At 39.9% G+C, this 25,296-nt stretch overlaps 1 protein-coding gene across 1 annotated transcript; it reads right to left on the reverse strand.

The window, feature by feature from the left end:
• Positions 1–907: 907 nt before the first annotated feature.
• Positions 908–23,510, reverse strand: Tmbim4 (transmembrane BAX inhibitor motif containing 4). Its single transcript, XM_004650065.2, has 7 exons — positions 23,329–23,510; positions 19,860–19,968; positions 18,219–18,324; positions 13,282–13,315; positions 11,218–11,335; positions 2,111–2,156; positions 908–1,124 (listed from the first exon to the last, which is right to left on the reverse strand). The coding sequence occupies exons 1-7, from the start codon at positions 23,423–23,425 to the stop codon at positions 918–920; spliced, it is 717 nt and encodes a 238-aa protein (XP_004650122.1). The 5' UTR covers positions 23,426–23,510; the 3' UTR covers positions 908–917.
• Positions 23,511–25,296: the final 1,786 nt, after the last annotated feature.

Genomic DNA, 25,296 nt, shown 5'->3' on the forward strand with positions numbered 1-25,296 from the left:
ATCAAAAAAACAAATAATAATAATAATAATAATTTAAATATTTTATTTTATTTATTTCTTTGACAGAGAAAGAGGGAGAGAGAGAGAGAACGGGTGTGCCAGAGTCTCTAGCCACTGCAAACAAACTCCAGACGTGTGCGTCCCCTTGTGCATCTGGCTAATGTGGGTCCTAGAAATCGAACCTGGGTCCTTTGGCTTTGCAGGCAAACGCCTTAACTGCTAAGCCATCCCTCCAGCCCAATAAAATTATATTTCAACTGCAAATGAACAGCTAGATAAAGCTAATTTAGGATTGAAAAAAAGTTAAAAATTAATCCAGGCATGGTGGTACCTACCTGTAATTCTAGCAAGTGGGAGGTTGAGATAGCCTGGACTACACAATGAGACCCTATCTCAATTAACAAAAAGTTTAAAACAATTTAATATCTCTTACCTGAGATTTAGAAATTAAGGTTGGAGGGATGGCTTAGCAGTTAAGGCATTTGCTTGCAAAGCCAAAGGACACAGGTTTGATTCCCCAGGAGTTTGTCTGCAGTGGCTGGAAGCCCTGATGTGCCCATCCTCTCCCTCTTTCTCTGTCAAATAACTAAATAGAAATTAAATTACATAAAGCTCAAAAGACTATAGAATACTAATAAAGATCATAAAAATACTCAATATTTAATTATAACTAAAACCTTTTTATATTTTATTTTTATTTATTTGAGAGAGAGAGAGGATGGGCATGCCAGGGCCTCTAGCCACTGCAGATGAATTCCAGATGCATGCACCACCTTGTGCATCTGGCTTACCTGGGTCCTGGGCAATCAAACCATGGTCCTTCCTATGGCTTTATGGGAAGCACCTTTAAATGCTAAGCCATCTCTCCAGCCCAAAACGTTTTTTATTAATGAAATAGTCTCTGAAGTTGCTTTTAATTACTTTTTATTAATTGCTTCTAGAAACCTTAGCAGGTGCAGGAATAGATTGATAATATCCAAGTAGAGACTGATGGCAGCCAACACATACTCTTCAGGGGACAGTTTGTGCATCAATGCGTGTGTATCATAGATGATGAATCCACAGAAAAGGAGGGCTCCTGCAGCAGCAAAGACCAATTCCACTGTCTCACTATAAAAAAAGATCTGTATACAAAAGAGTAAACAAATAGGTTCATCTTTAAGAATCATGTTAAGAGCATTTAAATTATTTACTAATGATCTACTAGTATTACATACATATTTAATAATGGCATACAGCACTAAATATAAATGTTACAAACAAAAGCAAGGTAAGCCCAAGCTTGCTTCGACTTGGTGGAAGTAGACATGGGTGAATGGTTATCATCCTCGCAATTAACTGACTTTGAATGACAGCATTATAAATTATGTTCATCTTTCCTTTGTGTGAGTGGTGTGCGCATGTTCATATGTGGGGGTGTGCTGTGTGTATGTTCATGTATGTGTGAGAGTGTGGTGTGTATAGATGTACAAGTGGGGTGTGTGGGGCATGCAAATGTTCATGTAGGGGGTGTGGTGTGTGGATACATTCATGTGGGGGGTGTGGTGTATATGTTCATGTGTGTGCGTGAAAACATGTGGAAGCCGGAGGTTAACATAACGTTCTTCTTCAATCACTGTTCATCTTATTTTTTGAGATAGGGTCTTTCATTGCACCCAGAGCTCAATGATTCAGCTAGACTAACTAGCTGGTGTCTTTACCTCCTAGTGCTAGGATTCCAAGAGCACTCATGCCTGGCTTTTTTTCTGTGGTACTGAGATCTGAACTTGGGTTCTCATGCTGTGCAGCAGACTTGCTTTTATTCTGCAGACTAAGCCATCTTCTAGGCTTCTAAAGCATGTTTCCTTTTCAGAATTAAATATGTGTTACTGAGTGGTTGACAGTTACAAGCGAAGGCTTTGACTATGTAATGTTATTTGCCTGCTAATCTTTCTTTATGTCTATGCTAATGAACCATAAAGTCCTGATTTTCTTATGGAGATTATCCTAAAATCCCATATACAGAAGCTCTAGATAATTATAACTAAGTGCTCTCAAACAATAACTCTCCGGGATTTTGAGTTTGACAAAACAGAATTATATTTCAAGTAACTATTCTAGTATAACTCACCTTCAAGAATCCTGCTAAGCATAAAATCCACAAAACAGCAAACAGCCTATAAAAACAAAATTTTAGTAATTCAAACACATTGTTCCATGCAAAACCACCTTGTAAACCTATTCATTTTTGGAGGAAATAAATCCATCCAGACTTTTGTTAAAAATAATGTAGAATAATTCTTAAACATGAAACGAAAACCTGTCATAGAAGCTAGGGAGATGACTGCTCAGTGGATACAGCACTTGCTGCACACAGGCATAATGGCCAGAGTCTGGATTCCAAGAACCTATATCAAGCCAGATAGAATGGTTAAGTATCTGTAAGCCCATTGGTTCTGTGGCAAGATGGAAGGCAAAGACAGGAGAATCCTTAGAAGTTCATAGGTCAGCTAGCCTGGCATATGCAATGGAGAACAGAAACCCTGCCTCAAACAAGGTAGAAGGCAAGGACAGCCACCCAAGGTTTCCTATGACCTCCATACAAGTGCTATGGCAAGTGTGTGCCTCTACTCACACACTTGAACACACATACATAAAGATTAAAAGAAAAGAAAACCTCTAATACTGAATTTGCGAGGCAGGTAGAGAAAGAGAGAATGGGCATACCAGGGCATCTAGCCACTGCAAACCAACTCCACACACATGGGCCACCTTGTGCATATGGCTTATGTGGGTCCTGGGGAATCAAGCTTGGGTCCTTTAGCTTTGCAGGCATGTACCTTAATTGCTAAGCCATCCCTCCAGCCCTGAATTTTTTGATTAAAAGAATAGCTATATAACTTTTTTGTGCTATACAAAACTCGTAGAGTATTATTTTTAAGTTTCAATTGAAGCATGCAAACCAGAGGTCTTCAAAAACTACTAGAAAATATAAGTAAGAACAAATGAAATTTTAATGAAATAACTTCAAGTTATTCTGTGAACATGAACATCTATTAAAATTTACAATTTTCTACTTTATTCTTGTGTAAAAATTATTTCTAGACTTAAATTTGAAGTCACACATTAGAGCAAATTCTATTTTTTAAAAAACGCTTAAAAAAAACTTTTAAACTTTTATTTATTTGTGACAAAGAGAGAGAAAATGGACATGCCAGGACCATCACAAATGAACTTCAGACGCATGTGCCACCTTGTGCATCTGGCTTATGTGGAATTGAACCTAGGACCTTTGGTTTTGCAGGCAAGTGCCTTAACTGTTAAGCCAACTCTCCAGCCATAGTGCAAGAGCTGCAGCTGCTAAGTCAGACTGATAAAGTCAAACATAGCAAAAATTAAAAATAGGGATGGTCAAACTGAATTTTTTAAAAAAGATCAAAGTATATACTTCCTGCAAGAAAACAATTTTAAACATGCAGACACAAATAAGCTAATCAAGCAGGATAGAAAAGGACACACCATGCTAATAGAATCAAAGAAGCTTAGGTGGCTACACTAAAAACAAGGTAGAATTAGGGTAAGGCTATCATAAGAGATAAGGTGGCATCAAGAACCGTAAAGCAGGGGCTGTGGAGTTGGCTCAGCGGTTCAAGGATCTGGTTTGCAATGCCTGCTGACTTTGATCCTCCCAGCACCTATGTAGAGCTGGATGCACAGTGGCACATGCTGCTCTGTGATCCCAACACTGTACCTACCACTATAGGAGGAGCCAAAAGAATCCAGAGCTCATGGGCCAGCTAGTCTGGCCCTCATTTGCAGTAGCAAGGGACTCTATCTAAAAGAACATGGAAAAGAATACAGACACTTGAAGCTTGTCTTCTCACCTCCATACATGCAACACAGTACACACACACACACACACACACACACACACGCCATAAAGCACTTGAATCTGAGATCTTATACTACTTGCAGGTAGGCTAATATGTTTGACAGATGTAGTTTCATAGATGCTAGACAGGACAAGGTGTGACACTCCTAGGTCTGAGACAAGGAACATTTTATGCAGAAACAGTACTACTCAGAGATCAGCATTTTTACATCAGAGAGACCAGTTTGTCCTGGGTGATGTTAAGAGAACGAGATAACCCCTACAGACACAGTGTCCGCTGACCTCCATACATGCAACATGGTCCATGCACATGCACACACATACTATGTGTGATTAATAGGTTATGTTATAAGAGGGGTCTTGGATTTGAGGAACGAAGCCTTCATATATACATACACACACACACACACACACATACATATATATACATATATATATATATTGTGTTCTTTGCTCTAGGAGAAGCACTGCATCTTGCAAGGCTGTTCACAGTAAAAAAAAAACAATCTTGAAGCTGGGCATGGTGACACATCTTTAATCCCAGCATTAGGGAGGCAAAGGTCAGAGGATCCCTATGACTTTGAGGCCAACCTGAGACTACCTAGTGAATTCTAGGTCAACCTGGGCTAGAGTGAGACGCTACCTCAAAAAAAAAAAAGAAAGAAAGAAAAAGAAAAAGAAACAACTTACCTAGATCAAAAAGCATCAGCATAACATTAAGACACTGAACAAAGCAGATCATGAACATTGTTTCCAAAAAGATGTTAAAATGGTTCCTGAAGGCTGCTGACAGGAGAGAGCTGCCAAGGACCCTAAACATTATTAAGTATAACTGGACACACATAAAGGTGCTGCATTGGTGGCTGGAGGCCCTATTGTGCCCATTCTCTCTCTCGCGCGCTCCCTCCTTCTCTGTCAAATAAATAAATAAATAAAAATAAAATATTTAAAGGTGCTGCACTGACCATGAGCAGACTTTGTGGATATTATACACTAGAATCCATAGCTTCTCTTCACTACAACAACTAAGTGGAAATCTGGCAAGGTTGGCCTGCCATAAGCATGCCTTTCTCAGGGTCAACTGTACACACAGTAGTAGTTCACGGGTTCCCTTTGCTACGTCCCTGATAAGAGGTCATGTTCTACAGACATGCCTCCTATATTGTTGCTGCACTAGCACCTTTTTTAAAGTATTTTTTAAATTTTTATTTATTTATTTCAGAGCAACAGACAGAGAAAGAGAAAATGGGTGTGCCAGGACCTCCAGCCACTGCAAATGAACTCAAGATGCATGCTCCCCCTTGTGCATCTGGCTAATGTGGGGTTCTGGGGGAACCGAGCCTCAAACTGGGGTCCTTAGGCTTCACAGGCAAGAGCTTAACCACTAAGCCATCTCTCCAGCCTAGTACCTTTCACTTGCATCTCATTAAACATCTAAATACCAGAGAGAGCAAACTTCCTGAGAATATGGAACTTACATGAATAGTGCCAAGAATGACAAAAATAAATTCTCTTTTCTCAACAAGGATAAATTAAGAAATAGCCTACAGTGACATGCTGGTAATCTACATCTATAGGGGAACAAAAATCAACCCTGATTCTGTGGAATGACTACTTCCACCATGATCTATCTTAAGCTTCTAACAATTTAACATCTGACTTACAATATTCCTGTAGCATGGTACAAGCGGATTCTAGCACAACAATGATAAGTTGCCACATTTATCATGTGTGGTTCGGAGATTCAATTCCTTTTGTAGCAAAATTACTGCAGGATAGTAACTGATGGCAAATAAATTAAATGATGTTGTAAAGACATTCCATCTGAGACTCAACACCCAAAGCATACCCCTGCCTGCTGAAGCCTCCCATTCACACAGTTAAAAATCAGGTAATAATGAATGGTCTGCAAAACTTTTTGAATAAAATCCTTCTGCTCAGTCTTTCTACCTCAGTGTGATAGTCTCTACAGACCATTTTGGCTGTGAGGTTTCCCAGTAATTGGTGACATTAAATTTTGTTTAAAATGCAATAAAGTTTCTGAATCTATGGCATTCTAACCATAAAACAATTACTAATATATTTTTTTAGAGTTACTAAAGAGCAATGTCCTATAATGGGTGGCAATACACACAAGAGAATGGAGAACTTATCTGTACTCACACAACAGAACTAAAGTGTGGAAGAGTTTAAATATGCCAAGATCAAATATGCATTTGAGGGTTGGGAAGAAGGCTGTGTGGGTAACAGTGCAGCAAGCATGAGGATCTAAGTTTGATCATCAGCATCCACACAGAAAGCCTGGCATGGCCACACATGCCTGCAACCCCAGCACTGAGGGGGGCAGACACAGGAGGATCATTGGAGCTCATTGGTTAGCTAGTCCAATCGCAAAGCAGCACAAACTCAAGATTCAGTGTGAGAACGTGTCTCAAGGAAGTAAGACAGAAGAGGGAGGAAGATACCCAATGTCCTCCTTGGCCTCCACATGAGTGCTCTTGGGATGCATCTGCACACACACGTGCATACACCACACCACACACACCCTCCACACACACATTCATTCATTCATTCCCTCTCTCTCTCCCCCCATGTACAAGAAAGTATGTTGTAATAACATAAGAAGCAATCACGAAAAGGTTCTGTTTCCAGTATTATAGCAAATAAGCCCATTCAAACCAATTACTACTCCATCCTAACCCCCCCCCCAAAGCTAAAATGATCAATTTAAAACAAAATCTTGAAAGTGTTCAATAACTAAGAAGATGAAGAATAGAAGGGAATTATCAAGCCAAAATCTAGGTTAGGGTAGCACTCCAAAGAAATAACAATGGTACTACAGCTTGAATTGCCACAAGCCTATAACCTTAAGGCCAAAAAAAACACCTCTTAACTCCCACCCAGAGATGACAGGAGAAGTTATCAATGCACAAAGAAGGCTAAGCAAGAAAAAGCCAGTCCTGAGAAACTTACCACTAGCCATAGCCCTTTAGACGTGCAGCCTAATTTCTCAACACCTAGAGTTAGATGAATGCTTCAAAGGAAATAAATTTTTAAAGGACAATTGCATAGTAAACATACAACCAGGGCTGGAGAAATAAGTTAGCAACTAATGAACTTTCCTGCTAAGCTGAACAGCATGGGTTCAACTACCCAGTACCCACATCAAGCAGGAAGCACAAAAGTGGCACATGTGTCTGGATAACATTCGCAGTGGCTAAAGGCCCTGGCACACCCATCCTCTCCCTCTCTTTCTCCTCCCCATCTCTCTTTGCAATTAAATAAATAGAAAAAAAAAAAAACAAACAACCAAATATACAATAACTTACAATGATCAGAAAAAGAACCACATCAGAAATAGTTGGTCTCTGGCCAATATATGATCACTGTAACATCCGCTGCATCGAATAAATATTTATTATATAGAGGCTGAAATATAGGGAGACTGTTTACCAGAACATAAATTTGAGAGAGAAGCTGAGATGGACTATAGGACGGAAGCAGTTAAGAGGCTGGGATGGGAAAAGGAAGTAGGGCAAGACTTTCATCATAAATACCAAACAAGTGCATATGAAAATCAACCTGAAAAAAGGAAACAAGGAACTTCCTGTTAAGATGGCAGCACACCAAAGCAGCCTAGGGGAGAAAAAAAAAAAAACAACAACACAAAATACACTCTTCTATTAAAATGTGAAAGTGTGTAAGAAATTATCAATTACCAACCATGGCAGAGAATCTAAATAAGTCATATGGAAACCTAGGTTTTTGGACAATGGAACACTCAGAAGCCATAGATTGTTACTAGAAAATTTCCAGGGCTGGAGAAATGGCTTAGTAGTTAAGCACTTGCCTGTGAAGCCTAAGGACCCCAGTTCAAGGCTCGATTCCCCAGGACCCACCTTAGCCAGATGCACAAGGGGGCGCATGCGTCTGGAGCTCGTTTGCAGTGTCTGGAGGCCCTGGTGTGCCCATTCTCTCTCTGTCTCTCTCTGCCTCTTTCTCCCTCTGTCTGTCGCTTTCAAATAAATAAATAAATAATAAAAAAAAATTTCCAGTGCCAGGGATGGGATACCTTCCAGTGAGTTCTTGGCCATTAAGGTCACTGCTACCCCCAAAACATAACAGGTCATTGCCAAGGCTCTTGGTTTCCCACCAGGAATATATGGCAAGACCCTATTGCTGAAGATTCCACTTGGGCTGTGTGGTGGTTTGATTCAGATGTGCCCCATAAACTTAAGGTGTTCTCAATGCTAGGTTCTCAACTGATGGATATTTGGGAATTAATGCCTCCTGGAAGCAGTGTATTGTTAGAGGCAGGCTTATGGGTGTTATAGCCAGTGGTCCCTTGCCAGTGTTTGGTAGACTCTCCTGTTTCTGTTGTCCATCGTATGTTGGCCAGGAGGTGATGTCCACCCTCTGCTCATGCCATCATTTTCCCCTGCCATCATGGAGCTTCCCCTCAAGCCTGTAAGCCAAAATAAACCCCCCTTTTCCCCACAAGCTGCTCTTGGTTAGGTGATTTCTACCAGCACTGTGAACCTGACTGTAACAGTAATTTTGGTACTGATAATGGTACTGCTGGTAGATACCCAACTGTGTGGCTTTGGCCTTTGGGAGTTGATTTTCAAGAGGAATGTGGGAGGATTTGAAACCTTGGCCTGAAGAGATGCCTTGCCTTGCTGTAAGTACAGCTTGATGGACTATTCTGGTCAGAGTTGAAAGACCTGAATGCAGTAAGATCTAAGGACTGTGAGGTTTGGCTTATGAGGGTGAGAAAGAGCTTTGCCTGGACCGGGCTGGAAGCAGTTTATGTGAGAGGCTTGCTGTTATGCTTGTGCCTGAGAACTTGTGCAGGGTTGCTTTGTGTAGAAACAGACTGGTGTGTATGGAGGGATATGGCACAGAAAGAAATCTTTGGGCCAAAACTTCTGCCTGTTCAACTGCAACTGTATGAGAGATTACAACCACTGAGATTGGGCCAGCTGATCTGCATTGTGACAACAGAAAGAATGCAGTCTTTTGAAGGGGCCTGAGTGCTGAAGGAGTGTCCTGTTCTTCAAAGTCTGCTTTATTCCCCCCTGGATTAACAAATTTGTACCCTAGCTGGTATTATGGAGTATAAGACATTCAGGAAAGAGAGGGTCACTGAGTTTGCAACACAGTCTTGCGTTTTAGAAATAGCCATGGAGCCGGGCATGGTGGCGTACGCCTTTAATCCCGGCCCTCGGGAGGCAGAGGTAAGAGGATTGCCGTGAGTTCGAGGCCACCCAGAGACTCCATAGTGAATTCCAGGTCAACCTGGGCTAGAGTGAGACCCTACCTCAAGAAACCAAAAAAGAAAAAAAAAAAAAAAAAAGAAATAGCCATGGGCAGTGTGAAGCAGGTTTGCTGGGTGCCTGCATGGAGACCCAATGGAGCTGTAAGGATGAACCATGGGTTACAGTGGAGATATGCAGGGACCATGAGATGGCCGGAGGCCCACTCCATGGTAGGGAATACACACCTGATACTGAAAACCGACAACAGGGGTAATCATGAGACCTAGGAGTGTAATGTCTGCTGGTGTCTGGCTAAATGTATATACTATGCTCATAAAACTGCCTGGCAAGCAGTTCTCTTAATGCTCGTGCCCATATATTAATGCTACTTTCACTTTTGGTTAGAGAAGTTTCTCTTCTCAGATGGCAGTGACCTTGGGATGACTCAGGAGGCACTAAGGTACTGAGAAGAAGTGACAGAGGAATGCTTAGCACTGAAATATCTCTATCACATCTTCCAAGGCTCAGGGTCCATTGTGGAAGAGGTGGTGGAAAGAATGTAAGAGCTAAAGGAAGTGTAGGACTCCTTACAATGTGCTCCTCCAGACACAAAATGCCCTGGATATCCACGACCTCTCAGTGCCTGACAGTATCCACACAAGACCATCATAGTAGAAGGAAATGATGATGATATCAAAATACAAGAGACTAATTGAGAAAGGGAAGGGTATGATGGAGAGTGGAGTTTCAAAGGGGAAAGTGGGGAGAGGAAGGAAATTACCACGGGTTATTATGTACAATAATAGAATTTGTCAATTAAAAAAAGGAAACAAAAAATAGTACTGCTTCTTAAAGTCAATTCTAGAACAATTACTTAGATGGCTGATACAACCATATTCTTTTGAATAGAGATTTCTGGTAATCTGGACTACCAGAGAAAAAAAAGTGAAGAGGAAGGGCTGTTTTGCAAGAGCAGACTCATAAATATTTAGTGTTATAACAGGAAAAATATAGAAAGTAGTTGGGGGCCAACCAAAGGCCACCATGAGCTCAAAAAAGCCTATGCATTCCTACCAGGTGAGCACAATGCAGTACTGTCATCCCAACAGAAAACAGATCATTCCATGTTTGTGTTTGGAGGATACAGGCTATTCTTCAAGGCTCAAAATGGTTTCAATGTTCATGCAGACACTTCCATCATCTGGCTGATTATAATGCCACAGCCACAAAGATAGAGGTGGTCTTGGTAACATTTTTGCTACAACAAAGTCCAAAATAATTTCACTAAGTGCCACCCTGCTCCTACAGCATACAAAGCCTCAATTCTTTAGAAAATGGCTCCTTTTCTGGGTGGTGACAGTGGGAAGCGTGCACATTCCTTTCACTATGAAGAGGAAGAAAATGACTTAAAGCCATCTTTTTGGACGCTCTGGAGGAGTGGAGCCTGAGCCTATTATTCAAAGAGATGATATCTTATCAACCTTCATGTTTAAAGGCTATGTTAATTTGAATGACCGTATGCCCCCCCATTGACTCGGGTGTTAAAATTAAACCTGTAACTTGGCTGGAGGAAGTGTCATTGGGGGCAAATCTGAATTCCAGCCCAAAGGTATCTGAGTTCTGGCAGAGTCCTGCTTGCTGCAGGTTCATTTTCCTGGTGCTGGTATTTTGTTTGCTGCAGTTTCTCTCTGCTTGGATTTATAAAAGGAAACCAAAGCTGGGTGTGGTGGCGCACACCTTTAGTCCCAATACTTGAGAGACAGAGGTAGGAGGATCACCATGATGAGTTCAAGGCCAGCCTGACACTATATAGTAAATTGAAAGTCAGCCTGGGCTAGAGTGAGACCCTACTTCAAACACCAAAAAATAAAGGGGAGAGTGTGGAAGAAATTCTTCAGCCATTAATGGAACTTTCCCTGGATCTGTAAGTTTGAAATAAATCCCTTCCTCCCATAAAACTGTGTTTGGTTGGATGCTCACCCAGCAACATTGGTTGTCTACTACAAAAGCACCCAAAAGCTAACAGGACATCATAACATAAAACTGTAATACATAAGGTCTTGTTATATTCAGGATCATTTAACTTACCCTGCTCCAAATTTGCTGAAATCTCTCTTTGATTGTAGAGTATATGCAGTCAAACCAAGAAACACTGCAGTAGTCAGTATGAAAGCTTGCAGAATAATGAACACATCATAGAAGGTAACTGGAAAGACAAAACAATTCAAATGTACTAAAGCAAAGATAGTATACAGCCTCTCCAGGTATAACAGAATTCTTCTATCTGCTATATTACTCACCAATACAAACAAGATATTCCCCGACAGCTCTGAATATAGTGACACTGTGAAACTGCACCCATAATTAACATAAAACAAGTGGGTCACATATTTTTATGTTAATGAAATAACTATGGAGATATTACATAGACAATTAATTAGGAGTTTCATGGATTTGGTAAGTAAAGTGATTCTCAGTCATCCCTGTCCCACCTGCAGTGTACCAGCATCTTTGGTGACTGTGCACCTGAATAGGATGACTCTGGGTCTTCTAGCTAGCTACAAGTCCCAACAGCAATGCCAGCAATTGCCTCATTAGTTAGATCTATCTAAGCAGCCCACTTGAATGCAAATGAGAAAAGAAAACATTGACAGTGCCTGAGACAGCCTACCATTCACCTACCTGCAGAATATAGGAACCCAACACTAACTGCTGACATTCAAGTCTGTATTATCTGAACATTACTGTGTAGTTTACTATGTACCAAATTCCCTTCTTCAATAGAACAACCATTCAGACTGTAGCCATTGCAATACAACTGAGTACCATTTTAACAGAATGCTGTAAATTAGATCTCTTTAAAGGAGGTTGTGCTTTGAACCCAAAAACATTCCAGTAACTTAAATTTTGTTGTTGGTTGTTTGTTTTCAGGCAGGGTCTAACTCTAGCCCAGGCTGACCTGGCACTCACTTTGCTGCCCCAGGTTTACCTTGTACTCACAGTGACCTGCCTACCTAAGCCTTCCCAGTGCTTGGATTAAAGGTGTAAGCCACCACAACTGGCCTTAAATTTTTTTCAAGATTAATAAAATTTCTCTATGGCATCACTGGATTAGGAAGGTAAACACAGGAAAAAAAATGAAGTCAATTTTGCTTCTCAATAACTTAAGTATATTGATCTCATGCAACAGATATTATAATCCCTGAGAAAAATAATACCTTCAGATTATGTTACCCTTAGATCCAATAAGCCTGACATAAACCTCTCTCTTATTCTCCTTACATATGGTAGCATTGGAGAGGAGAGAGATGGTATCAACAACATCAGCAAGAAGTAAGATTAGTAGCTAATGCTAAAAACAAGCTAAATAATACTTCCCTTCTATACTGAGAAATTTCAGTTCTACTTTAGTATTTCTCAGAATTTTTTATTTCATTTATTATCTTCTCTTTTAAAAAAGAGGTCGATTACCAAAAAATATAGATTCAACAAAACTGGCACTAAAAGGTTAAAAATAGTACTGACAAGTTAGGAAGAGATAAATGTACTAATTATAAGGATGAACAATTGATAGCACTGAAATGGTTACTATAGAGCTTTTTGATATACAAGATTAATCATTTTGAGACAATCATTTTATTTGAGGCATTACACAGGGCACTTCAAGAAATTATAACAGTTACTTGACCATAAAACACATGTTTAAAATGAAATACAGAGAGAAATTATGGGTGCTTCTTACAGTGCCATTTAGCAAACTAGGAGGATGAAATAGTCTAGCACAGTTCAGTGGGGTGAGTCCCAGCCAATTAAGTTCAAGTGACAGAAGCACACAGCTGAAAACACATGCCTCAGTTCTTCTAGATTCCATAAACTAGGGAAAAGATCGGTGACACTTGCCTTTAAAAATATGAAAACATAAATGAATATTGCTCTCCATTCTTTTATTTTCCTCAAAATTTTCCACTTACTCTAAGCTCAGCTGAACTATGTTAAGTATAAATATTTAACTTTTGCTTATCTTTAAGGCAATCTTTATCCTATGCCAAAATATTGAAATATGATATTTTATGATGTTAAACTTTAACCCCAAATACTTTTTTACCTAAGATTATATCCACAGTAAAAAGAAACTGTAGCATATATACTTACCAACAACTGCCACAGTCAGAGCTTCCAACAGTGTCTAAGAAAAAGAAACTGAAATTAACCAATGCCTGTACCATGTATTTAATGCCATGTACATTTTCTTATTTCTAAGAGGTTCAATGTGATCCCATGTGAACGATCACATCTTAGCTTCAGAGGAGTCCTGTGAAGTATATAAGACAGAATAGTTACAAGTGAACCATAATGAAAATGTGCTCTTAATATACTGAGAATATTTAAATTCTCTTTGTGGGTCTATAAGTCTTTAAGCTTTAATCTGATTTTTTCATCTGCAAGTAGAAATAATGTAGAAAATTCTATGTTAACATTAGATAATGTTTACTAAATAATAATTGCAAAATCAAGTGTGCATTTATAACAAACACTCTCAATATCTCACACAAACATAGTAAGTATGAACCATTTGAGGAAGTACACTGGTATGGCGATCTTAAAACCATCTCCCAATAAACATTTTCTTTCTTTCCTAGGAACAGAATTTTCCCTTGGACACCTGTTTATCCCTATTAAACACTACATTTTTAGTCTCCCTTGCAGCTAGGTCTTACCACCTAATTCTAGCCAAATGAATAGTAGAGAAGTATTCAGCTGCCACTGGCATGTGCTCTAAACGCCCAAGGTTTATGTCCCCCCCAGCCCCCGCCACCACCTTCTTCACTTTCTTTCTTTCACCTGGATGGATGTGGTAGTGACCCTGCTTATTATGCCATGCAACACTTTAGGAATGTGTCTCAACTACAGCAGGTGATGGAGCTTTTGATAACTGCCTGGTCATGAGTTTGCCATTGCATAAGCCATGTATGTCACAAGTAGCTGAACCCATATCAAAACAAAAGGTTTGGAGATATTAAGCTTCGTATTCTAGCCTCCCTCTCTGCTTAATGAAATCATTGTTACTTTGCTTTACTTTATTTGCTTACCCTACTTAGATATTACCAACCATCTGACAGACCATATCACAAAGAAAAGCCAGAGGTAACAGCAATGGCTGTATAATTATACTATTGGTAAAGAAGCACTCCATCTTACCTCATATCCACAACCATCAGAACCTGAACAAAGAGTTTAGAGTCTGTATGCGGATGTGGAGGCCATGATGCTGCTACCATGACTTTTTTTTAAAGCATTAACTCTTTTTTTTTAGATTTATTTTTATTTATTTACTTATTAGAGACAGAGAGAGAGGAAGGGAGGGAGAGACAGAGAGAGAATGGGCACACCAGGGCCTCCAGCTACTGCAAACGAACTCCAGATACATAAGCCACCCTATGCATCCGGCGTACATGGGACCTGGAGAATCAAATCTGGGTCCTTAGGTTTTACAGGCATGTGCCTTAATGGCCAAGCCATCTCTCCAGCCCACTTTTTTTTTTTTTTTTTTTTTAATGAGAGTGAGCAAGAAAGAGAAAATTGGCATGCCAGGGTCTCCAGCCACTGTAATCAAACTCCAGACACATACACCGTCTTGTATATCTGGCTTACGTGGGATCTGTAGGGTCACACACAGGTCCTCAGGCTTCACAAGAAAAAGCCTTAACTGCTAAGCCATCTCTCCAGCCCTGCCATGTCCTAATGTGCGATAGTGCCAGGGAAGTGGCAGCAGCAGAGGACGGAAGCAAACTACATACTTGTTACTTGAGAAATAACTTTAGATAACAAATCCCATTCTACATTCAAGGATCTGAAAGAGACGGTAGTATAAGTAGTTGTACAGCTTGGCCTAGAAAACCGTAGTGCCTCCCTGAAATCATGACACCACTGTGAAGTAATGCTCCCTTAAAAAATAAACACACACACACACACACACACACACACACACACACACACGCTCCTACCTAAGGCAGGTAAAATTCACTTCCTTTCTAATTTGGTCCGGGAGAACAAAAACCAAATCAAAATAAAACAAAAACCTAGCATCAGAAGTCACTAAATAATGCGAAGAGGAAAGTATTTTACCTGGTTTCTTCTTTATCAAACCACTGGTAGCTAATTGTATTTTGTCTGTAAGCATCTGGCTAATGCTTTTTTTTAGTGAGACTCCTCCCTGCTGGGTAGTATATGGTCTTTAACCTCTGAAAGGAAGCTATATGGAAATACTTAGAAGTTATCAAGACCTTGATTTTTGTGCACCAGAACACAAGTGACTGAGCCAAGAGATGGAATCTGACAGAAGACTGGTAACCAGCACATTGGCTAATGATCTATAATGTGACCTGTGCCAAGTTGATTCTTTCAGACTCAGGAATTTGAACTCAAGAGAATGAAGTAATGGTAATGAAGGAGAATAGAAGAAAGCTAGCTTCTTTTAGGCAGTTTTAGCTAGGGATTGAGGCCCAAAGAGTGAACCAAGAGATGCCACTCTACACGCCGCCCCACCCTGACACAAGCAGGGAACTCTTGGTAGCGACGGAGGCTGATCTACTGCACCAGCTGCTGTCCACAGTAGTGTGCTACCTAGACAGACCACCCAGGTGGGCCGGCTCTGGGATCCGCCCTCCAAAGCCTACCAACCAATTAGGTCTACCCCTTGCCTGTCTTCCTGTTGTCCTTTATTCCACTGTGCTCTGCTCAGCTTTTCTGGCTCTGCTCAGCCTTCCTCTCTGTTAGGGCCACAGGGCCGGGTGGGGAAGGAGAGCATAAAACTGTTTCCTGGTCTGGGAGAACTTTTCTACTTACCTCTGCTTTATAGTTTGAGGTAACTTCCCACTCTGATTGCATGTATAATTTTCCTCTAGTCTCTACCCTATCATGTGCATATTTTCCTTACACCCCAGATCTACCACGTGGGTGCTTTCACTAATTCTAGTCTGCTACCTGTGTAACTTCTTTAAACTCAGGAGAACCATGAGTGTAACTCTTCATTTCTCATTCCTCCTCTGAATCTCCTGGTCTCTGCGTTAATGTCTGCCCTCTCATTTTTCCATGAGCCTCACCATTCGCACTCTTAACTTCCCTACATGGAGCACATGGCAGAAGACATGCAGGCTCCTCCTAAGTATCCCTATATAAGCTCCTAGATTCTACTTTTCACACGTTTACAGCTTTACTCTGATCCCTCCTTAAAATCCTCACTCTAGTCTCTCTTTAAAAGCCTCTGCTTCTCTTAAATCCCAATCTCCCTTAAATAAACCCCACAATTTGTGATTTTCCCCTGAATAAACTTAATTCATAATATATCCTTTTTGAGTCTGTCTTTATTAATTTTTTATTGAAGGTAGGCTAGGACCCAAAACTTGAGATTCATAAATTCTGGGAGACCCCTCCAGAACCCCAATCCTGCATCAGTACCAGGCGCTCAAGACAAAAAGTAAATAAGCTATGTGGTGCTAACCATAGGTCATATAAAAATTAAAGATGGGAAAAGAGGAAGCAATGGGCAAGGGCAGGTGTGAACCAGAGAAGATGTAATGAAGCAAGGGAGAGAAAGAGAGCAGAACTAATGCTACTGAATTTCCAAACAACATTATTTCTAGAATCTTCCTCTACAGTTATTCTTAAAATTTAATAGACTTAGGCTAGTGAGTTTCCAAGCTCTTACAACTCCCTATTACAGGAGACAACTTGGGTCAGAACTAGTAACTGCAAACACAGCACCTGAGGTTTAAATGAATAGCCTATCTGATAATTTTCAAAGTCTTGAGTTCTGAATCATATTCATAAAAACTCACTACCAGAATTCATAAATTTTCTTTAATTTGTAGCATTTTATTCAGAGTAATCGTCTTTTCACTATTTGACTAAAAATATTCTTATTAACTTGGAATATTTTACAAATTGTCAGGTTAGAATCCAAAGTCATACTGTATAAAAGGATAAAAAATAATGTAAGAATACATTAAGCCTTATTCAAACTAAGTTTGAACTTTTATGGGGAGGGATAGGGTTTTAATTTCACAACTTTCTCAATAAATATGTTAGGTTTTTCAATCTAAAATTTAAACAAATGCACATCATGTAAGCAAAATGGTCCTTTAAAAGAACTGAGTGACGATATAAAAATAACCCTGAGGAGGCTGGGGAGATGGGCAGGTATATAAAGTGTGTGATGCTCAAGCCTGAGGTCTAGCTTAGCTTCCGAGACCACACGAGAGAGCCAGAAACCACGGAAGGCTTCTATAATCCCAGCAGACTGCTGGTGAGATGGGAGGCAGACAGACTTTCCCAGAAGCTCACAGACCAGAGAAACTGGTGAACTCACCAGTGAACAAAAATGAGAAATCCTGCCTCAACTGAGGTATTAGGTAAGGAACAATACCCAGAAAGTTGTCCTGACTTGTATACACACATCCTATCATATCACACTTGTACGCTGGCATGTGAGCACCCACAGTTAACCACATTAACACACACACACATATATATACATGCATCAATGCATCTCTCTCTCTCTCTCTTTCTCTCTCTCTCACACACACACACAAACACATACACACACACAGTAATTAATCCTAAAGAATTTAAATTCTGTGAAATGAAATCTCCAATATAACCCCCTCATCTAATTCTAGAATATCAGATACAGAAAATGCCAAAGGGATTTTGTACCTTACAACTTTCATTTTACCTATGAGACAAATTAGGTACAGAAAGGCTAATAGCTTAATGCCACATAACCAGAGGGCAGAAAACCCAGTGTATCTGGTTTCAATTTAGTATTTTTGCCTTAGTCCTAAAAATTAATACAAAAACCACTTAAACTGACAATGGTCAAATATTCTAAAAGACTACAAAATTACAAGTAATTTCCTAAAATACGTTAATTTAAAAGGTCAATTTTATTCTATCACTATTTAATATATCTATAAATGTGCGTGTATATGTGTGTGTATGTATGTATGTATACACATACATTCAACTAAACAAATACTTTGAAAACTCAGACTAAATGTTAAAGTGACAGATGTCATCATGGTACTCACAAATCCAAAAAGCAGGTACAAGTTAAGGGGATGCTTATGTCTGTTTAAAGTCAGTGCAAAAATCAATCCCAAAGATCCGAGAGCAAACACCAAAATTAAAGCAGGGCTGAAAGACATAATATTTTAAAAAATCATAAATACAGCATGAATGCAATTTAGTAAAATCTATGTTTTTTGTATGCATATTAAGACAAGCAAAAAAAATAGACAAATCTACACCAAACTATCTAAAGAAATTATTTTTATCACTGAATAAGTTAAATGGTGAGAAGTGGGGAGGAGGCACAGGGAAAAGAAAAGAGCCCACAGGAAGTGGGAAGAGGCTTTCTTCTTCCCTTATGAATGCCCATCTTATTGAGTAATGTCGATAATTAGCATATTACTTTTATAACTAAAGTATAATAAAGAAGAGATACCAAATAACAAAATTTACATAAAATTATTTTAGGGTCTTTACCTTATGGGTATACTTGAAATATTTTACCCAAAATAGCAAACTAATAGTTTAAAACTTCTTTTTGGTGAAGGAGAGGGCAGACAGAAAAATCTACTTCTCAGGAAATTTTCATTATTTATTTTCCCTGTCCTTTAATGTAAAGAAGCCATATTATTTTTAGCTATTGAAATAATTGTGCTGACAGGAAAACCTTTAGGAAGGGACGGACCATGTGGTTCTTTTTCAGATACTTCTCTAGCCATGAAGCAGAACTAAAACAACCACACATTTACTAAGCAACCTTATTTTCCACATATTGTTTTAGGTTTTGGGGACTGGGTAGATAGTAAAATTAATATAATAAAAATTAAGCTATAACCTTTATACAGTAGGACTCCTTACTTCTATTCCAGGAGAGTTAAACCACAAGAAACTATAACCCAAACACAGGTAAAATATCACATTATGGAATAATTTCCTTAATCAAAAAACTAATCTGAGGGCTAGAGAGATGGATCAATAGTTGAAGGCACTTGTTTTCAAAGCCTGCAGGCCCAGGTTCAATTCCCCAGCACCCAGGCAAAGTGTTGCATGAGTCTGGAGCTTGCAGTGGCAAGAGGTCCTTGGCACACTCATTTTCCATTCTCTTGCTCTCTCTCTCAAATAAATAAATAAATATTTAAAATATACTAATCTCCCCAGTACTCTGGAGGCCAAAGTACAAGAATCACTGGGAGTTCAAGGCCAGCCTGATACTACATACTGAATTTCAGGTCAGCCTGGGCTAGACTCTACTTCAAAAAAAAAAAAAAAAAAACTAACCTGAGACTGGAGAGATGACCCAGCAGTTAAAGGTATTTGCTTACAAAGCCTGACATCCTGGATTTGATTACCCTGTACCCACGTAAAGCCAGATGCACAAGGTGGCACATGCATCTGCAATTGGTTTGCAGTGGCAAGAGGCCCTGGTGTGCCCATTCTCATATTCTCCCTTTCTGTCTCTCAAATTAATAGATAAATATATCCACGTGTAGATATTTTCTTAAAAAGTATAAATAAAAAATAAATGAATCTAGCTTCTATGAGTTGGATGATGGATCATTTCTATATTTTAACTTAACTTCTCAGAATCAAACAATATTTGTATTGAGCCTTTCATCAAAGGGCATGCGTGACGTGGACTCAGAACCATGCCGTCCCCTTACCTCTCGTGTACAAATGCTCGGATAGACTCGAAGTGTAAGAACATGGCCGAGGTCAATGTCGTTAAGAGAACTTGCAGAGAAAGGATACTATAGACTTTTCTGAGAAATGCTAAAAGAGAGAAAAGTATTACACATGACTATTTTTCCCAGTGTTTATCCCAATTGGAAGGCCAAACTTCTTCTTAGACAAATTAAGGTTTTTACATGTGTTCTTTCTAAATCTTAATCTAAATAATTGTAGGGTACATAACTAAAACTAGAGGAAATAGTAATTCAAAATATTATAAGGGGTATCTAATCCTCCCAAAAACATAAACTTAAAAAATTTAATTAGTGGACCAGACAGCAAATCTTATTAAAATTAAGATGGCTAGGGAGACAGTTCAGTTATTAAAGGGAGAAGGGAGAATAATGGAAAGAGGGAGCCAATGGAGGGTGGATTTGAAAGGGGAAGAATTGGCGTGAGAGGGAAGAATCATGGTTTATTGTCTATACTAATGAAAGTTGCAAAAAGTTAAAAAATACAAATAAAATAAAAACTTACCATGCCTCTAATTTCTCCTTTCTTTCTTTCTTTTATTTTTTTAAGTAGAGGATCTCACCCTAGCCTAGGCTGACCTGGAACTCACTCTGTAGCCTAGGCTGGCTTTGAACTCACAGCTATCAGTGCTGGGATTAAAGGTATGAGCCACCATACCCAGCAAGTCGGCCACTAGTTTCTATCCAACAAGAATACTTTGAGAACATATTATTACCAACATCAATAAGCCTAACGGAGCCTAATGATTTAAAAATACTTGTATTAACTTCCATCACTATAACAAAATATCTTCATCAGTCTGAAAAGAGAAAGATTATTTTGGCTCAGTTTTGGAGGCCTCAGTCCTTGACTGTGCTATGTGGGGTCAATGGCAGGATAGCGGCACATCACAGCACATGGTAGAGCAAAGCCACTTTACCTCATGGCCAGGAGTGGAAAATATGTTGGAGAATGGACTCCCCAAAGCCCCTTCATGGAAGTGATCTTCAAGACCTAAACACCTCTCACTAGACCCCATCTCTTTAATGTTCCACCACCTCCCAGGCCACCACCCTGAGAACCAAACCCTCAACATTCAACATCTAAACTATGGCAACACCTTTACGATACAGTACACAGTATACCTATAGCTAATGATAGTGTGTTTCCAACTTGCTGTAAGAGAGGATTTTGCACATCTTTACCTCAAAAAAGGTAAATATGGTAATTACTTTAAGAGTACACATGCACTGAAACATCCACTATACTGCATAAATATTTGCAATTCCCATGGATAAAACAGATACAAAATTGCACAATGTATTAAAATCTTCTGATGTGTACATAATATAACATATAAATGCTCAAGAACTCACCACCACATTCAGAAATAAAACATTAGCAACAGCTCCCACCTTCTTTGTACACATTCATCTCTTTTCCTTCATGCCCTAGTTAACTCTCTGTCAATCATCCCTCAAGACCGAGTCTTCCTCAGTTACCAGAGACTGTTTTTTCTAAATTGTCTATAATTGTAGTATACACACTGCTATTTGAAAATAAAAGATATAGTAAGTGAACATACAAAACGAGAGGTTTTAGTTGGGGGAAAGAGATTAAGCACAGGATAGAGGATCGTGAAGGAGTGCAACTATATTATACAGTAATGGCGGATAGATGCCACTATATACAATTGTGAGATGCCATAAAATATATAGCAGCACCAGTCATTTGAATGGCTACTTTCATTGAAACATACATGCACATCCAACCACAGAAAGAAAACCATGAGTTGGCAAGGATGGGAAGAAGTCAGAACCTCTGGATGCTACTGGTGAGAATGCAAAATGGTCCAACAGCAAAGGCAAATAGGATGCCATTTAAAAAATTTTTTAATTTATTTTTGGTTTTTCAAGGTAGGGTCTCCCTCTAGCCCAGGCTGACATGGAATTATAGTTTCAGGCTTGAGTTGAACTCATGGCAATACACCTACCTCTGCCTCCCAAGTGCTAGGATTTAAGGTGCGCACCAACACACTCATTTTCTTCAAATTTTTATTTATTTATTTGTAAGCAAAGAATAATGGGCATACTAGGGCCTTTTGCCACTGTAAACAAACAACAAATGCATGTGCCACGTTGTGCACCTGGCTTTATGTCAGTACTGGGGAACTGACACCAGTTTTGATAGGCTTTGCAAGCAAATGCCTTTAACCACTGAGCCATGGCCCCAGCCCAGTTATTACAAAGGTAAAAATAGAATTACCATACAATTTCCAGCAACTATACATGGCTAGGTACTTAAAAAAATTAGATTAGGGACTTAAAGAGATATGTGCACATCTACATACACACAGCATTATTCCCAACTTCCAAGAGTAAGAAGTAATTAGAACAGTTAGCCACAGATGATGGATGGGTAGAACACACCATGTAATACTGCTCAGCTTTTAAGGAGGAAGGAAATTCTGACACATACTGCAATGTGGATTGATCTTGAAGACATTATGCTAATTGAAACAATCCAGTTACAAAATAAAAAATCCTTCCTGTATGATTCCACTTTCAGGAGATACTTGCAGTACTCAGTTTCATAGATACAGAAGGCAGAATGGAGGTTGCGGTGGAGGGGTGGGCAGGCAAAGAGGATTGTTTAATGGTGACAATGTTTCATTGTTACAAGATGGAGAAAAGTTCTGGATTTCAGATGCACAGTAATGTGAAAATATTCAACACCACTGACCAAGTTTTATGTCCCACATGTTTTGCCATAATTATTATTTTAAATCTGGCCTCACGTGCCACAGTGATTTCACATTTCAGGAACACAGTGCCAAGATTTTTAATGCATCACAACTACCTAATTCCTGTTTCCAAGACCCATTTCCAGCAGCCCAGACAGGCTGCAAATCTGGGGCAGACTCTGTAAACAAATACCAACCTGTGAGGGACAATGAATTCTACTTCCTTACATGACACCGAACACTTTTAAACAAAGTACAGTGTTTTCCCACTGTGTAGCTTCAATAACTTTATACTACCAGGGCATATTTCCTTGGTTTGGGAAGCTTGAATTTCCAGAAATTTCCTTAGTAATTACTCAAACACGCTGAGCTGAGTGGCGGGATGGATAAGGTCTCTGTCCTGGCCCAGAACCAGACATAGCCCACAGACGAACCTAGGTGAGTAAAACGTAAGGCGGTCACAATCCGGGAAGGCCAGCACATCAAGTAAGCAACTTGTTTGGATGTACGTCAACAAAGATCACTTGGTAAAGCTTTTTCCACCAAAATAAATAAATAAAGTTTATTTTAAAGACGCCCAATTAAGGCTGCCCCTGAGTTCAGAGTGCTGGAGCACCAGGCCCCTCGGGAGCAGCACAGGCCTCCGGAGCCGCCAGGAACCGAGCCATCCAGGGTCCCCGGGAGACGGGAGCGGCGGGGCCACGTACCCATCCGGATGTGCACGCTGGCTGAGGCCACGCAGCTGCCGTAGTTGAAGTCATCCTCGATGGAGGTGCACGGGTAGCGGGGGTCAGGGCTGGCCATGTCGCCGAAAGAACCCGCAGCCACCCGGGCCCAGACAGCGGGACTGCGCTGACCACAACGGCCTTCGCCCACTTCCGGGATGAGGCAGCCAGACGAAACTAGCCGCACAGCCCACTGCGGCGAGTGCCGAGCCAATCGATGACATCCCTTTACAAATTCCAGCAAGAAGCTCACTCCTTGAATCCTAGCCCTGGGGAGGCTGAGGTACAAGGATTGCAGAAAGTTCGAGGCTATCCTGGGCTACAGAGTGAATTCTTGGTTAGCCTGGGCTAGAGTGTGACCCTACCTTAGAAAAAAAAAATTTCAAACCAAAACAACAAAATTCTAGTTAGGATGAGAGAAGGTTGTTTTCAGTAAGAACAAGGGCTACAGATACATTCTTCAGCCTCATCTAAAGGGAAACTTTATTGGATTTTCCTCAAAAAAGTTTCTTCAAACCTATTGGTAGAGAAGTGTTAAGACTGACTCATCACATCTCATTCATCAACTTCAATAATCACACCAGAGTGGCTGGAGAGATGGCTTAGTGGTTAAGACAATTGCCAGCAAAGCCGAAGGACCCAGGTTTCATTCCTCACCACCCACATAAGCCAGATGCACAAGGGGCTTCGGTGTCTGGAGGTCATTTGCAGCGGCTGAAGGTCCTGGCATGCCCTTTCTCTCTCTTTCTCGCTACCTCTCTCTCTCTCTCTTCCTCTCAAATAAATAAATAAGATACTTTTTTAATCACACCAGAGGTACACTTTTAATGCTGTTTCTAATAGCAATAATCCCTGCATTTATTGCAGTTCCTATTAGTTGGTCTTTTTCAATGAAATAGCACCTTTTCCTGAAAGGGGAGTAGGAATAGACCAGAGAAGAGTGAAGTGATGTATGTTCTCAAGGAAGCACATCTGCAAACCCTGGGAAGACAAAGTCGACTTGGTGCAGGGGACAGTTGTCAAAGAGCAAGGCTGTCTCCATAAGCAAAAGCAGGCCACTGTGCCAATTGTAGAATACATTGGAAAAGATCATGATCAAAGGCAGGGGAAGAAGGATAGGATGGTATAACCCAAAGGGAGAATTTTCTGGTGTAACTAACACAATATATCAGAGTCACTCCTCTTACAAACATGAGATGAGCACATGCCCAGAAAAATAGCCCCCCACATTCTCCAAATTCCTCTGAATCAAAGCTGCCCAAAAAAAAAAAAAAACTGGCGAGTGAGACTCAAAACAGTTGTAGAGTGGTCTATTCCAAAAGTAAAAACATTATTGGGAACCTTTGTCAAAAGGACTGGCCTCATGTACATAATTACAAAAATGAAAAGCACTTACCTCTTGTTATTTAAAAGAAACATTTTAGGAACATGTTACTCATTTCAAGAAAGACATAATAATAGTATAATAGTAATTATTGTAGAAGAGAAAACAGATGAACTAGAAACCCATCTTTGTATTGTCTAAAGATAGTATTAACAACATCTGATTTGAAAACAAACAATCCAGCTAGATTGTGCAACTAAATGTGAAAGACAACGATATAACTTATGGAGATTACACACACACACACACACACACACACACACACACACACAGCTATATATAAAATTTGGATAGGGGCAAAGAGTCTGAAAACTGATAGTGACAGATGACTGACCAGTCATCGGGGTGTTTCATAGACTACATAATGAGAACACATTCGCACTTCTCTCTGTAGAGAGCCATGTACACATACAACTTGGAAGCAGCTCAGCACACACACACACTGCTGATGGTTTGTGCATCTGGCTTATATGGGTCCTGGAAATTGAGCCTCGAACCAGGGTTCTTAGATTTCACAGGGAAGCGCTTAACCACTAAGCCATCTCTCCAGCCCCTGATGGTTTGTT

Source organism: Jaculus jaculus, chromosome 6 (assembly GCF_020740685.1).
Source record: "Jaculus jaculus isolate mJacJac1 chromosome 6, mJacJac1.mat.Y.cur, whole genome shotgun sequence".
Classification (NCBI taxonomy): domain Eukaryota; kingdom Metazoa; phylum Chordata; class Mammalia; order Rodentia; family Dipodidae; genus Jaculus; species Jaculus jaculus.

Coding starts and splice junctions, on each gene's coding strand:
- Tmbim4 (XM_004650065.2), bottom strand. CDS start 23,425: ATGGCCAGCCCTGACCCCCGCTACCCGTGCACCTCCATCGAGGATGAC. Junction 19,969..23,328: donor CAGCGTGCACATCCGGATGG/GTACGTGGCCCC, acceptor TCTCTCTTTTAG/CATTTCTCAGAAAAGTCTAT. Junction 11,336..13,281: donor TCTGACTGTGGCAGTTGTTG/GTAAGTATATAT, acceptor TTGTCTTTCCAG/TTACCTTCTATGATGTGTTC.